We start from the raw sequence: 14,924 nt of genomic DNA, 5'->3' as shown, positions 1-14,924 counted from the left end.
GTCTTCATACATGGGCCTTGCTGCTGTGATCCAGACACTCATTATTTCAGGATTCCAGCATTGCCACTTTTTCCCTTCTACGTTGATGTGAGGCAAAAATCATCCAGGTGTTTAATTAGAGGTATATAGTTATGGAAGTAAACAAAGCCATGATTTCCCGACTTTAAATCATAAGCCTGAAAGTTTAAAAAGAAGTGAAATTTTGGTTCCAGGAATAGTCTCAAGACAAAAAGTTTAAATGTTGCCACACTAATACCCATGGATCTTTTGACTTCTGGATAGACTTCAAGGGATAGTGTCAGCATACACAATTAGGTGTGGCTTCAGATCAGCTTGAAAGCACACCTTTCTCCCTAAGCCAAACTCTTGGGTGACATTGATACAAACAAATTAAATGGCAGCAGAGCCTGTTCTTTGGCCCTGAAGAGAACTGGCTTGTCTGGCCACATCCATACCATTAAACTCTCCTAGCCTCCAGAAAAGGGTGGCTGAATCTAAACTGCCTATTGGTAGGTAGTCACCCCCAGCCTGAAATAACCCTTGAATCATGTTCAGGAATTGTTTGGGATCATGCTACTTGGTATGGGACAAAACAAAGACAGGGCTTTCCTTCATGAGTCATAATATCAGGTAGCAGGTCTATAGACATGAAGAAGTAAAAATGATCAAAGGTGTTCTTCTCCATCTTCTGATTTGAGGAAAGTTTGAACATAATTTTCATTTTAAAAAAAATCAGTGAAGGGCATTCCATAGCCCACAGGCCTCCTGATTTTTTGTCAAACTGTAGCTGCAGAATATCTCAGATAATCACAGAATGTTAAGGGTTGGAAGGAACTACAAAAGATCATTGAGTCCAACCCCATTGGTATTTCTTTTCATACAAAGTCTTCTTTACTGCAAATTCAAAGCAATGATTTATTATATCACCATAGTAAAGCACACAGATGATAATGATGACCAGATTTGTAACCAGGTGTTTGCTGGTTGAACACATATCATGCACTTCACAGTGAGAGGAGAAAGGAAGAGTATCAGCAGAGGTCTACATCTAAGTGAGTCTCTCTGGAAACCCTTGATAGATGATGAAGGGAAATTAGTGCTTCTATGGTGTAATTAAGCTAATCTAAATAAAAATATTTTAAAATATCTAAAACAGATTTATCACATAAGGGGATACTTTGATCTCTTCACTGGCCATCAAGTTATTAGCACACCAGGTTATTAGCACAGACATTTGCCACTATATTACCACCTTCTTGGATTTTCCTTCTATAATAAGACTATGATAAGACTAATTGCAATTATTGCAACTAAATTCTTCTCACCATTAGCTTGAGTGCTCTGTAAGTCTGTGATTTCTTCCACTGGATGTGATACTCTGCATTACCCCTCTTACGAGTAGATGAAAAAGTTAGTTACTTATCCTGATACAGTGCTAGTACTTCACTCTGCTTCTTTCCAAACACATGAAAAAATGCTCACTGAAAATCTCTCCATCCTTATTAGTAATTATTAGTTTATGACTCTTGGGATTTCTTCAATCCCTGACACATTTCAAGACCTATCTTTTCAGCCCTAATCATCAAGCATTCTTTGTGGTAACAGTGGAAGTTGTTATTTTCTCTTGACAAGTGTTGAAAATCTGTATCTTGCTATTTGAATCTAGCATTCTTCCATTGCCTTTTTTTGTTTCTTATTGTTTGCTTAATTTCACTTACTGCCTTTTCTTTCTCACTAGACAGGGCAGATTTTTACCCACAGTTACCAAAAGACAGCCTATATAAAAAGGGAACTGCCTTATGGAGTACTCAGTTTCAGAATTCATTCCTGGTCATGACCACTGTATGGCACCTGAGAGCTTTATTCTTTTGTAACTTTTTCTGGGTAATTTCCATCTTGAGCATGGGACAGGCAGAGATAACAAGATAATGAGAATGAACCACGGAGAAATCTGATAAATAGAAACAGAGAAAGTTGGAGCTGTTTATTTTAGAAGGCAAAATAAGAAGAAATATTATTAAAAAGTGAAGAAGAAGTGAAGTAAAAAAAAAAAAAAAAGTGGTGAAGATCAGCTCTTCTTCATGTCATAATAGGAGAAGGCACCAGTCTAGCATTTGAAAAGATGAAATGCTGAGAGCAAACATGTATCACATCTCACTAAGAGACTTCATGTATCTTTTAGATGGTGAGCTCCTTGCTGCAGTGTATCATTAGGCAAGGTGCAGAGCAGGAGTGGTCACCTAGTTATGAGAACATTAGAGTTCAAAGAGCACTTGTTGCAAGGACACACTTCCCTGAGAGACAGATCATTAAAAATCTTCCTACAATGTGATTTACACAACTTTTATGCCTCTGGAGCTGGACACTGTGAAAGAGTGAGACAGTGGATACTAAACAATATTATTCTGACATTTTATTCTCCTGTACAGATAATTTTTTTCTCCCCTAAAGCAGTAATGTATATAAAAGCTAATCTAGGCAATTTTGTCCCTTAGCCACAATGGAATTTGAAGTACTCCAAAGTCTTTTTTCCACTTTGAAAGCAAACCTGACACAAACCATAACTTTAAAAAAAGATAACTTCAATTGCACACAGATTCAGGAACAATCTAAGTTTTCTCATTGGAAATTATGTTAGACTTGCATGGATATATCTTGAATTTATTGCTATCAATTACAGAAGAGAACATTTTATTCTAAATAGTAAAGCCATTAATTTGAGGAGAATACAGAGAAAACACAGAAGTAAACAAATAATTCAAACTAATTAACATTTGTTCATGGAATGTGTGGTTTATGGTTAATAAGTAAGGTTGAAATAACAAATGCTCAATTGATTGCTTTTCTTTTTATTGCATTTGCCACTGACCATTATCAGTAGCTAGATAAATCCTGGAACAGCAGCAGGACCCAAGCATGTTCCCTACAGAACCAATGAAAGTCTGAAAGCCTAGCTTAAGAAACAGAACATTAACTTTTCCTACAAAAAATTATCATGTTTTAGATAAGTGGCAAACAAGAAAGTGGGGGAAAAACAAACAAACCAACCAACCAACCACACTGCAAACCTTTCACTAGACTGGGAATTTGAAGAATTAGCTGTGGCTCTGTGGAGCCTTTAATCTCTGAGTAGCTGGGTTTAACACTGAAGGAAGTCACACACATTTGCTCAGCCACTGATGTAACAGTGATTTTCACTGACAAGGAAGCTACGTATTTCTGGTTTAGGTGGGTCACCATGCTCTGACTTATTTGGGTGGCCTCTATCAGCTTCTTTAGCACTGGTCAGGTCAGTCTCTGCACTGCTTACCTCCCTCCCTCTCTCTCTTTCTTTTTTTTTTTTTTAATGGCTCTATTTGGCCTCCTTTTCTAAAGGAGAATAGTCAGACTAAAGCCAAGTAAGTCAGGTAGTGGAAAGGAGAGGGGAGGGAGGAAAACAAGGTTGCTTTAGCCAGTGTCTATATCTCCATCAGTTAAAGCGAAATAAAACAATACCTGAAACTCATCCATCTTACCTTACTCATCTAATTATCCATCTGTAATGCGAAAGATGAGTTTTCAAGATATGGAGGCTGCAAGTAAAGGTGCTTTGTGAAACCTTGTTAACTTCTGGAAAGAGATTCTCTGGGCAGGATGCCAACGTGGCTGCAGGAAAAAAAAAAAAAAGAAAAAAAGAAAAAAAAAAAGCAGACAGAAGCTCATAATGCAGTTGTTATTGCAAGAAATGAAACAGTAGCACAAAGAGTTGGCAAGTAGAGAGAGACAGAGTCAAGTTTAGAGCACATGGGGTTTGGAGGCATTAAAAGTACCCTGAAGAGAACAAACCAAATGTTTAAATGTTTTATAGTAAAAATGGCACACTAAATGATTATGAGTAAATGTGTCAGAAAGGGAAATCAGCTTAGCGCAGTGTGCCAACTAAAAAGGCTGCAGTGGAAGGGCCAGAAAAAGAGCTTCTGCTGCATGAGAGATAAGTTTTTGAAGGTGTGCTTTAGAGAAAGAAACAGTAGGGTCATTTGGTCACAGGCTGGATGCAAGCAACAAGCTAGAGGAATGGTCTCCAGACCATGAAGTAGGAAAGAATGAACATTTAAGCAGTTACAATAGGTCTGTAATACTCGAAGAGGTGTACTAGCACTCAGGGAGATATAGGTAATTATTCAAATGAATATGAGCAAATGTAAAGGGGGTGCTCACAAGGAGACACTGTTTCCTCAGGATGCATAAACATGCATAGAATACTGTCCAGTCCCTTCCTCAGTACACCTTGGAATAAACAGTGTGATTTTAAAAGCGTGTGGTATTAACAAGGTAATGCTGTAGCTATATCTGCAGTGGCAAATAATCTGGTGAGATGTGTATCAGAGCTACTCACAGGGCTAGAATGGCAACAAGGTGCTCCTAACTTTATTTTGAGATCCAACAAGAGTCAGCAGATCTACTGCTGTCATTCGACTGACCTTGCAGGAAAATAAAGGTAATAAAAAAACCTAGGCAGTGGTGAGGGAATCCCCCACTACAGATTCTAACACAGAGATCAAAAGTTATTAAGAGGTTTCTCTCTGAGCTGTTAAAAATAAAAGACTAATATCCTTGTGACTGAATGTCATACATTGAAATACACAAAATGAAAAACATAAACAAAGAGAGGAATTACTCTTCCTAGACAGGAGATGACTCCACTGAAGGGAAAAAAAAAAAAAGAAGAAGAAGAAAAATAAAGTTTCAAATCACCTGAAAGGAGTTTAAAGAGCAACTTTGCCAGATGGATGTAATGCTAGCCTGTATTTGAGCAACCTGTTGAGAGCAGAGCAGCAGAGCCTGAGCTTGAGGCAGCTTTGAGAGGGAGCTATTCACTGCCATCTAATGGTAAAATTGAAGAAGAGGAAAATTAGACTAGTCTTCTCCCCGTCGGAATAATTTGTTTACAATTACAGTTTGATGTAATTAACATAGAACTAATGAATATTAACATAATTTTTGTCGTTTTGGTCATTAAAAAAAGCCTTTAATAACCTAGTTTGGGAGTCACCAAGACCTCATATAACTGGAGTATAAATCTTGAGGACAAGTGCTTTAGTGACCCTTCTTACTCTGTGGTGTGGAGGGAATAACAAGGGGATTGCAAGAAGAAACCCGTGTGACACTGAAATGTCCTCTAGAGTTGAGGGCTGAATGAATCCCAACAAAAACCTTGGTAAAGATCTGTTTTTGTGACTGACATAATAGGAACATGATATGCCTTCTAACTGGTACAACTGGAACAGTTGCCCGTGTAGCTGTACTAGGAAATGAGGCAATGCTGACAGAGGTGATGTCTCTGCAGCTGTGCAGTGAGGAGATAAATCAGATGCACAATGCGTGTTGATGACATTGAAGTTATAGTTCCTCTTTAAAGGAGAGACTGAGTGCCACACTATTAACCTTCTGCAACCTGTTAAGAGGCATATCAAATTCAAAGGGCTCTTAAAAAAAGGGAAAGGTTTGTGGTGTTTTAGTTATAGTTTAGGTGTGGGTTTTCCCCCCATATTGGAGGTGGCATTTCTGCTTGGGGAATCCCCACTGTTCAGACATCCATTTCTATTCTGACTCACTATGTGCCACTATGAATGCAAGAAAGTTACTCCTGCCAATATTTTTTTTTTCAGTAAGGATGTGCGTATATTTTAAGACATATGGGGGAAAGTACGCAAGAAGCACTTGTTCCCAACTAAAATGTCAGTATCTCACAGAACTGGGCACTAGAGCATTCAAAATACAAAAAGGAATAAAGATGTTCACAGTGTCCTTCCTAGCAAAGTTTCTAAGGAGGGGAAATAGCCAAGGAATTGCTCCACTACAAAATATCCCTGGCATAAAAAAAAGCCTTCATTCAAACATTTTATGACAAAATTTATACAGGTGTAAAACCAAGCAATCACTTACAGTGCCTGTGCTTATAGCACAGCTGATGTGCAGTGGTAGCTCTGCAGTTACATCACTTGCCCTATTTGCTGATAATTTTCTGAGGGTCTGTCAGGTGAGGTGACAGGCATTTTAAAGCAGAAGCTTTAAAGCTGTAAAGCAGAAGCTTAACTTCAAAACTGAAGTACTCTTCCATCTGCCAACATTACCCTGGACCTTGTACAGCCTTTTGCATCAGGGAAGGATGCTGCCAATCTGATGGAGCTGCATTTTGTACCTGTTTCGTATGATATGGAGAATTTCCCAAATGCTGAGTGAAGCATTCGAAGTCACTGAGAGGGGTGTGTTTGATGCACAACAGAGAAAAAGGTGGGGGAAGACAGAGGTGGGATGGACCTTTCCTAGTTTCTGAGCTTCAAAATAAAGAAGTAGGGAGTAGCAGAGATGTGGAGTGAAAGAGGGAGGTGTAATGTGAAGGAAAGTAACAAAGATGAAGACAGTAGAAACCCATCCCATAAACGGATTTGGATTGGATGGTCATCATGGTCAAGCCTGTCAAGTCAGTTCGTGGTCAGGAGACGTCAACATCTCCTGGGGGCATTTCCCTAGTCAGTGACAGTATCCCAGTTTTCTGGTTTGGGCATGTGGGCAGAAAACTGACAGGCCCTTGGCACTGAGGTCGGGGACGCTCGGCCTCACAGAGGCAAAATACTTCGAGTGTTGCAAAGTGAAAATCAGAGGTGTGAGGAACCAAGAAAAAAAAAAAAAAAAGCATTAACATAATTATTCCCCAGTGCTTTGACAGTGACATTTGGAGAGCAGCACCGGCGGGGAGAGAGGGAAAGCTGTGCCCAGTGAGGGGAAGGAGGTGGAGGGGGGAAGGTGCAGCCGAGACACCCCCGCAGTTAAACCCGCGGTCTGCCGCTTCCCCTACTCCCACCTCCCCCCCAAAAAACGGGGTACACAGAAAAGCTACACACTGTTAAAAATAGCGATGGGGGAATTCATAACGGGGAAACCTCGGTGTGGCAGGAGACCGGCGGTGATGGGGCGGAGGCCGGGTCCGAGGTGCTGTGACCTTCCCCCGGGACGCTCCGCTTTGCTGAGGAGGGGGCGGGAGGGGTCCCGCCCGCATTTTCCCCCAGCGCCCTCCGTCCCCCAGTCCCACGGCCACTTCCTAACGCCGCCGGGCATGGAGAGCAGAGATAGGGAGAAGGCACCTCCGCTCCACCTCCCTCACCTTCCCGCCCCAGGGCGCGGATCCCCCCGCCACAGAGGGTGCGCCGGGACCCAGCCCCGGCAGAGGGCGCCGAGTCCGGGCCGAAGCGGCTCCGCCTTTGGCCTGCGAGCGGCGGCGCGGGGACGGCAGCGGCAGGCCCGGGCCCGAGGCGCCCGGAGGACCCAGGTAACCGCGCCTCGGCCGCGGACCCCTGCGCCTCGCCTCGCCTCCCCTCCGGCAGGGACGGGGCGCGGGGCAGCGGCGGGCTCCGCCGCGGCTCCAAGGTCGCCGGACGGGGGGAGCTGCGGGGCTCGGCGTGGCCTCCTCAGCGGTGGGGTGGGCGGCGGCCGGGCCTGCCCGCCGGTCGCGGCCTCTCCTCGGCACCGGGGCTCAGCGGCGGGTCAGGCTCCGTCCCCGGGCGGAGGGAATGGTCGGAGAAGGTTGGCGCTGGCGTGGCTGCGTGCTTCGGAACGAGCTTCCCGCCTTCGGCTGCGTTCGGCCTGGTGTCCCCCGAGGGGCAGGAGGGAGGGGGGGGAGGAGTCCGTCCGTCCTGAGGTTCCATGAGGGGAGGAGGAGGAGTCCGCCCTTGGCTTTCATGGGGGTGCTCCTGGCCGCCCTGGCAGAGGCTGCCTCAGGGGTCGGCTGTGGCCGCTGGCCTGCGGGGAACAGAGAGAGCTGGAGCAGTAAGAAGAAGTAATAATAGTTGTTTACGCATTCAAATAACTGTTCTAGGAGTTTGCGTCCAAACAGAGGAGGAGCTGATGTGAGGACTGCACCATCCTAAATTGTAAACTGAATGTCATATATTTTAACGTCACATACTTTACATAAAAAAAAAAGCCAAGGGAGTTGTAGTTCATTTTATATGGCCAATAATTGTTCCTGTTTATTTTTTTCCCTACCAAGAAAAAAAAATCTGGTTCAGCTTTCTGCAGAGTTCATCTGGGTGCAAGGAAAACAAACTGCAGTCCCACGAAGTAGACACGTGTTTCCGCACCTATAAAACTGCAATAAAAGCCAGTGCTCCACCTAGCTAGGAGGGAATGTAAATCGGTTTCTAAGGCAGAAAGCCATCTGAGCTTTTTGGGGGGCGTTTCCATCTGTTTTTCCCAGGGTGGAGATGGCTCCAGAACAGAGCAGTACTGGGGAGCTTGCAGATGAGACTTGTAGCTGGTATCTTTGTTGCAATGTGCCCTTGTGACCAAGAAGGCTAATTGTATCCTGGAGTGCATTAAGAAGGGTTTGTGCATTAAGTGCAATTTGAGGGAGATTTATCCTGCCCCTCTGCCCTGGTGAGGCCACATTTGCAGTACTGGGACCAGTTCTGGCCTCCCCAGTTCAGGAAAGACGGGGAGCTACTGGTAAGAGTCCAGCTGAGGGCTACAAAGATGATTAGGGAATTAGAATTAGAACATCTCTGTTAGGAGGAAAGGCTGAGACACTGCAGTCTGCTTAGCCTGGAGAAGATTGAGGGAGGACCTTATCAGTGCTTACAAACATTTAAAGGGCATGTGTCAAGAGGATGTGGCCAGTCTTTTTAGTCATGACCCACAGTGACAGGAGAAGGGGCAGTGGGCACAAGCAGGAACACAGGAAGTTCCTGAGAAGGAACTCCTTTACTTTGAGATTGCCAGGAGCACTGGAACAGGCTCCCCAGAGACCTTGTGGAGTCTTTGAAGACACTCAGAACTCACCTGCACACCATCCTGTGCAACCTGCCGTAGGAGAACCTTCTCTAGCAGGGGGACTGGACTAGATGATCTCCAGAGCTCCCTTCCAACCCCTGCCACTCTGTGATTCTGTGTCAGCACAGTACACAGAGCAGTGTTATTTCTCAGCTCTACCACGATGCCTTTTTCCATCCAAGGAAACGGGGTGGCATTGTGCAGCATTCTGCCATGCAGGAGTTCTCTGTGGCCTGAGTAGAGACTGAAGTTAAGCAGCTTTCCACTCTTCTGGGTGGAGTTTACTTGCTTGCTGTATGGAGCAAGTTGGTTTTGTTGAGAATAAGCCATGATAAATGTAGGTATCCCTGTGCTTTTTATTACGTCATTAGCTTTGTTTCTGTGTCTTCTGAGAACTGTATATTAGATATGGAGAAAAATGGCACAATTGTGTTTGGACAATTAATGTGAAAGACTAGAAAAGGAATGATGAATGGAGTATTCCCCTGGGGGTTTTAGTGTTTGTTTTTCATCTGGTGTTTTAGTAATGCTAGGTTGTGTATGAGAAAGGCAGATCATAAAGCCTGTGTAATGTAGCCTTGTGATTTTAGGTGAGACACATAGGGGGTTATAGGGAACCAGAAAATAATATTTTTGTAATAGCTACTTATAAATAGTAACTATGAATAAATCTTTGCAATATTTAAAGCAGTTGCTAGTTTTTACGTATGGTTGTTTATTTTAGGGTATGCTATGACTGGCTTCAGACTCCCCATCACTACTTTTAGAAAACTAAATGTTTGGTTTGGACTGTGGGAGAAATTCCCCTCTAATAAACTGTGTCTCTCTTGGAGGAGAAGCATATTCTGTAACTGTCAAGCAAGCACAGTAAACTACAGAAGATGTTTCAGCTTTACCCCAGTAAAAAAACTCTGTGCAGTAAGACTTTCTCCAGAGTATATCTCAGTACTTTCTCTGAGGAACAAAAGTACCAAGAGCTCTAAAAGGAGCAGACAGACTGTACAAGAAGAGGAAGAAGAGGATGAAGAAGAAGAGGAAAGTGATTTGGAAGATGAATATGAAGATGACCCCTATGTAGTAAAAGATTACAAGGATCTTGAAAAAGTTGTACAGTCTCTTCGATATGATGTGGTCATGAAAGCTGGTCTAGACATGGCAAGAAAGTAAGTATGGAAGAAACAATTTGCTGATATGAAAGGTTTCACATCATACTTTCATATCATATGTCATATTTTATGGCTGTAATAATTCAGTATTTCGGATTTTTTTTTTTTTTTGTGTGTGTAGCTGTTTTGACTGTCTAAAAATAGGTTTTGGATGTATGTACGGGTGGTTTTGTTTGTTTCACTTTACCTCCCTTGAAACAACATGTTTTCTGCTCTTCACTGTCTGCAGTATTTCTAAGATTGCTGGAGGCATTTTCTATCAGTTAGTGTTTTTATTTAAAATTAAGAAAATGGAAAATACTGTACTAAGTAACACAAAAAAGATTAATCAGAAAATCAAAAGTATTTGAGATTGAGGGAATAAAATAATACACTGCTTACTGGCTGTAGGAAATGGTGCTAAGTTAAAACCTAACATGCTTCAGTCAACCAGGTCAATGTGCAGTCTAAGTATGTTATAGTGTTTGATCATATTCCTCATACCAGAAGCCTTATATTGCAACATTGTTAAAACAGAGCATTAGTAGCTTGATCACTTAAAAATTATTAATCTGGACAACGCAGGGAAGGGGACATTATTCATTGGATATTGAGGAGACAGGTCTTTAGAAACAGCTATTTATTGCTTGCACCTCTGGCACAGAGCAACTGTACTCTGTTATTTAATTTGATATCTATGAACAGCTTTCTTCTTCTTTACCTTAAATAGAGGTATCCTTTATGTGCAGATTAGAGTTGTGGTAATGTGCCTTTCACATGAGTGGTGTTCTTGTGTATCTCTAAAGAAACAATTGCATTTGTTCTGCTGCACACTGTAAATGCAATAAAACCTTGTTTTTCTTCAGTAAAGTAGAAGATGCCTTCTACAATAATGAACTCAGGCTGAATGGAGAAAAACTATGGAAGAAAAGTAGAACTGTAAGACTTCTTTAAATTTAAATCTTTTAATAGAGTACAAGAAAATAACTAGGCATGACCTCTTGTTCACCTTCATTTTACTTGGGTCAGAAGAGCTAACCACTAAATTGCTCTGCAAAGGTGAATGAGTAGCATTGCTAACACCACTTCCAGGTTTGTGTGTAACTCTAATTCCCTGGGTAAGGTGTTATTCCCTAAGGCAGACTTGTGGTATTAGAGGGTAAAATCTAAGCCTGCAAGTCAGGAAAAGGCAGGTGGTAACAAGGGCAGAACTTTCTAAGTTGCTGGAGGAAGCAATGGTAGATGTGTGAGGTTGATAGAGCAGGAATTATTAAACCTGAGGTACTAATGGAGCAGGCACGTGATTAACGAATCAGAGAAAGTCTGGTGGTGGCATGGGATTGAAACTGGAGCAGCTGAGGAAAGGTCATTCTATCTGTAGTAAAGCACATAGGAACACACTTCAGGGAAGAGCCAGAAAGGTTGCAGACTGCAGTTTTTCACAGCAGAGCTCACCAGAATGGTGACAAATATACTTCTACCCTCCCTTTATGTGAGGGTGGTCACTGTCATCAAAGGGCAATAAGAAAAGTCCAAGTTCTGGTCCCCTAAAGTTAAGGCTGTTTTTTGAGAGCTGTATGGCTTTTGTGACTTTTGAAAGGAACAGTTAACCACCATTCTGGTTTTTAAAGCACTTTTAAACAGGTTTAAGTGAATGAGGGGGAACAGCATTTTGCTGTTCTGTGTCTGTATTGATACAGAAAGATTGGCAGGATTCCCTTTGGGGGAAAAAAAAAAAAAACAAACCACAACATACTGTATGGCACCTTTTTCCCAGAGTTAAGTATTCATCATGGAACAGGGTAAAGGTTTAGGTAGAAAAGGTCATGAGACATTTACTTGCTTATTGTTAGGGCTTTCCTAGAAGTTCACAGCTGGAGGATCTGTGGTAGTTTTAATGTTGCCTGCCTTCCTCCTCTCGTGGCAGATAAGAATATTAAATGGAAAGAAAAGAACAAAATCATAATAGGATGTAGGCTGTGGGGATTTGTTGCTCCCAGGGAATATATATAATCACTCATCTTCTCTTTTTGTTTCCAGGTGAAAATTGGTGACACATTGGATTTGATAGTTGGTGAAGATAAAGAAACAGGAGCTGCTGTGGTTATGCGGGTAGTCTTAAAAAAAGTATCTAACAAAACTGAAAGTGAAAAATATAAAATAATTTTGAGGCGTTGGAAAAACTTAAAAGTGCCCAAGCAGGATGTACTTAAGTAACAGGGAGTTGCATGTGGTGGCTTAAGACTTTTGCAGAAAACTCTATTTGTTGTTAAATATGAATTTTGGTTAAACAAAATTACAGTACCCTTTTATAAGGGTTTGTGTTGGAATGTTATCTCCCTCTGCTGTGAGCATCAGTATTCATGCAATAAGCCTGTCACTTTTTGCTGTTAGTTTTATTTCATGGTATTATGGGATAAAAGATCCAATCCTTGCATTCCCAGGCAGTTTCCTTGAAAAAATTATATAAAGTGGATCAATAAAGGCTAACTTGATTGGTGTTTAATTGCTGTCTAGTTTTGTTAATCAGAAAGATTACATGAAAACTGACATCACAACTAGCAGAACTCCTTTCTTTTTTTCCAGGCTAGCTTCAGGAAATAGTTAGGGATAATAGGGATAAAAATCCCAGTTATGTAAAGTTACTTCCTTTGTCATTATTGGTTTGATCTTGGTTAACAATACCAACTCCATGCTTGCATGTGCTGCTGTGCCAGGAATACAAAAGGATACTGATTGCAGCTGCATATTTCTAAGCAGGAACCTTCATGCTAACAGAGAATCAATCCTTGCAGGTACTCTGCTCTCATGGAGAAGGCAGCTCAGAGAGGAGATGTGTGCTGTACTGCTGATTTTTACTATTCAGCACTACTTTATGAGTTAACCCAAGCGGTACATTCCTGAAAGTGTCAGGATTAAGAGTGTTTGGCCTCCCAAAGAAGTGAGGACTGGCACCCATTACTACAAAATGCCTCTGGAACCAACCAATGACCAACAGTTGTTTTGCCATAATGAGATCTGTGAAGGAAATTTGCAGTGATTGTTTGACATCAGTGTGTGTGTGTGTGTGTGTGTGTGTGTTAATCACCTCATGTTTCTCCAGTCTTCAGCAATCACTATTTTGTTTCCATCTATAAACACAAATCTGTAAACACAAATCTGAGTGTTACTGGATACATAGTGATTTTTTGCCCACTTTTTACTGGAAAGTCATTTTAAATTTTTCAACAGGAAAGAAGGAAGACCTAGTAGAACAAAAACAAAGCAAAAAACAAAAACCAACCCCCAAACAGGTTTGTTCCACTCATGTTTGCCTTAGGTGGGGGGAGAAGTAGGAAAAGAACGTGTCATATTCTCCTGAACAGCATTACTTCCCTTCAGTTACAGCTCTTCCCTTCCTGTGAGATTCAGAGTTCTTCTTTCCAAATTGTTAATGAAAGAAAAATACTCAGTGGGAACCACAGCTCCATCATGGAACAGACTGGGAAATGGAGTAAGCAGGTTGTCTGCCCATCTCACAGGCCACTAACTAGAAAAGATGGCATTTAGAAAATGACAAAAATGAAAAGGAATATGCTGCACAGAAACAATAGTGTGAGGGTTGATCTCCTGCCAGTCAACTGGGGTACAAGGGAAATGTGAATATGATGGAGTTTTGATTTCATTAGGAGTCATCACTGGGACTGGCCAACCCAGGGCAGCTCCTTCAGCCAGCACTCTGCTGCAGGAGAGACCTCTCAAAACAGGATTTTTGTCAGCTGTGACAAAGATGATAATGAGTATTATGTATCCTGTGAGAATTTTCTCTAAGAAATTATGACTATCACTGACGTTTATAATGGAGGGAGTAAACCAGCAATTTTGAAAGCACTATTACTAGAAATTTATCTTAATATTTACTCGGATTAAAAAAAATAGGAAAGAATGAAGAGGGATTTATTTCTTTGTGTGACTTTCTTAGCCGAGATAATTTTAATAGAGAATTAAGAGAGGGAACTAAGCCATCACTTCAGCTATTAATTTTAAAGAACTTCAAGCACATTTATAAGGATGTTTTCAGAATATTCCTGGGGAAAAAAACAGTAACTGTTGGTGCTGAGTTGCAGTAACAATGGTAAAAGTCAAAAAGCCAAACCAAGGAAGTGAAGAAATTTTGGCAACGAAAGTGATGAAGTGATGGAGTTGTTTCATTTACTCAGAAAAATCCTTGGCTTGAACTTGCCACATTTGTTCTCCCGTAGATTTTAATCAACTAAAATGAGCCTAGTAAGTAGGAACCCCACCTTCAGTGCAGGCAAGCTTAAGACACTGAATTTTCCAGCTGTTTCACATCCCTTTATTCAGTGAAACAGAAACTGGATAAAGATTAATTATAAACAAAACATGCATATAAATTTTTGTGCTTCTTGAGGCCATATAGAATTCATGTTATCCCCTTCCAGCATGAAATCTGGACCTGGTGTGCCTCTGTAAAGCACTGAGCACACAATTCTGTTTCTCACTGCTATAATGTAAGTATCAATAATAGAAAGGAGACAAATGACAGATTTTTTAAAAAACAGATCTAGAAATAAATTATTTGCATTTTGAAGACAAGAAAAAGCAGTCACAGATACGTCCTGGAACATGAAAGACTTTGGTGGCTGTAATGCATTAGCATAACAAAGTGGGTGTCTTCAAGTAAAAGGTTTTGCTTATTTGCAAACCTGTTGATTCTGTCAGCTGACTCCAGTTAACAGGCAATAAACTGATGCCTACTCGATCTCCTTTTTGATGTGCCATTTTACATCTTTTACAGAGCTTCTAAAAAGTTTTTAATTTGTAGAAAATACAAAAGTATAGAGCTATGATAAACTGCACTGTTTGTTTTAGAAAGCTGTTAGAAGTGGCCTATTTGAAGCTCACCTAAAGCTGATATATTTGTGAAGTAGAGAGAGACACTTGATATTCACCTTAACAGGGTGGACAGTA

At 41.4% G+C, this 14,924-nt stretch overlaps 1 protein-coding gene across 1 annotated transcript; it reads left to right on the top strand.

The window, feature by feature from the left end:
* Positions 1-7,234: 7,234 nt before the first annotated feature.
* On the top strand, positions 7,235-12,459 carry MTRES1 (mitochondrial transcription rescue factor 1). Its single transcript, XM_030448752.1, has 4 exons — positions 7,235-7,309; positions 9,533-9,971; positions 10,820-10,892; positions 11,994-12,459. The coding sequence occupies exons 2-4, from the start codon at positions 9,541-9,543 to the stop codon at positions 12,168-12,170; spliced, it is 681 nt and encodes a 226-aa protein (XP_030304612.1). The 5' UTR covers positions 7,235-7,309; positions 9,533-9,540; the 3' UTR covers positions 12,171-12,459.
* The last annotated feature ends 2,465 nt before the right edge of the window (positions 12,460-14,924 follow it).

This window comes from Calypte anna, chromosome 3, assembly GCF_003957555.1.
Source record: "Calypte anna isolate BGI_N300 chromosome 3, bCalAnn1_v1.p, whole genome shotgun sequence".
Taxonomy (NCBI): Eukaryota; Metazoa; Chordata; class Aves; order Apodiformes; family Trochilidae; genus Calypte; species Calypte anna.
Note: the sequence above shows the minus strand (reverse complement) of the source record. Positions and strands in the feature narration are given on the sequence as shown.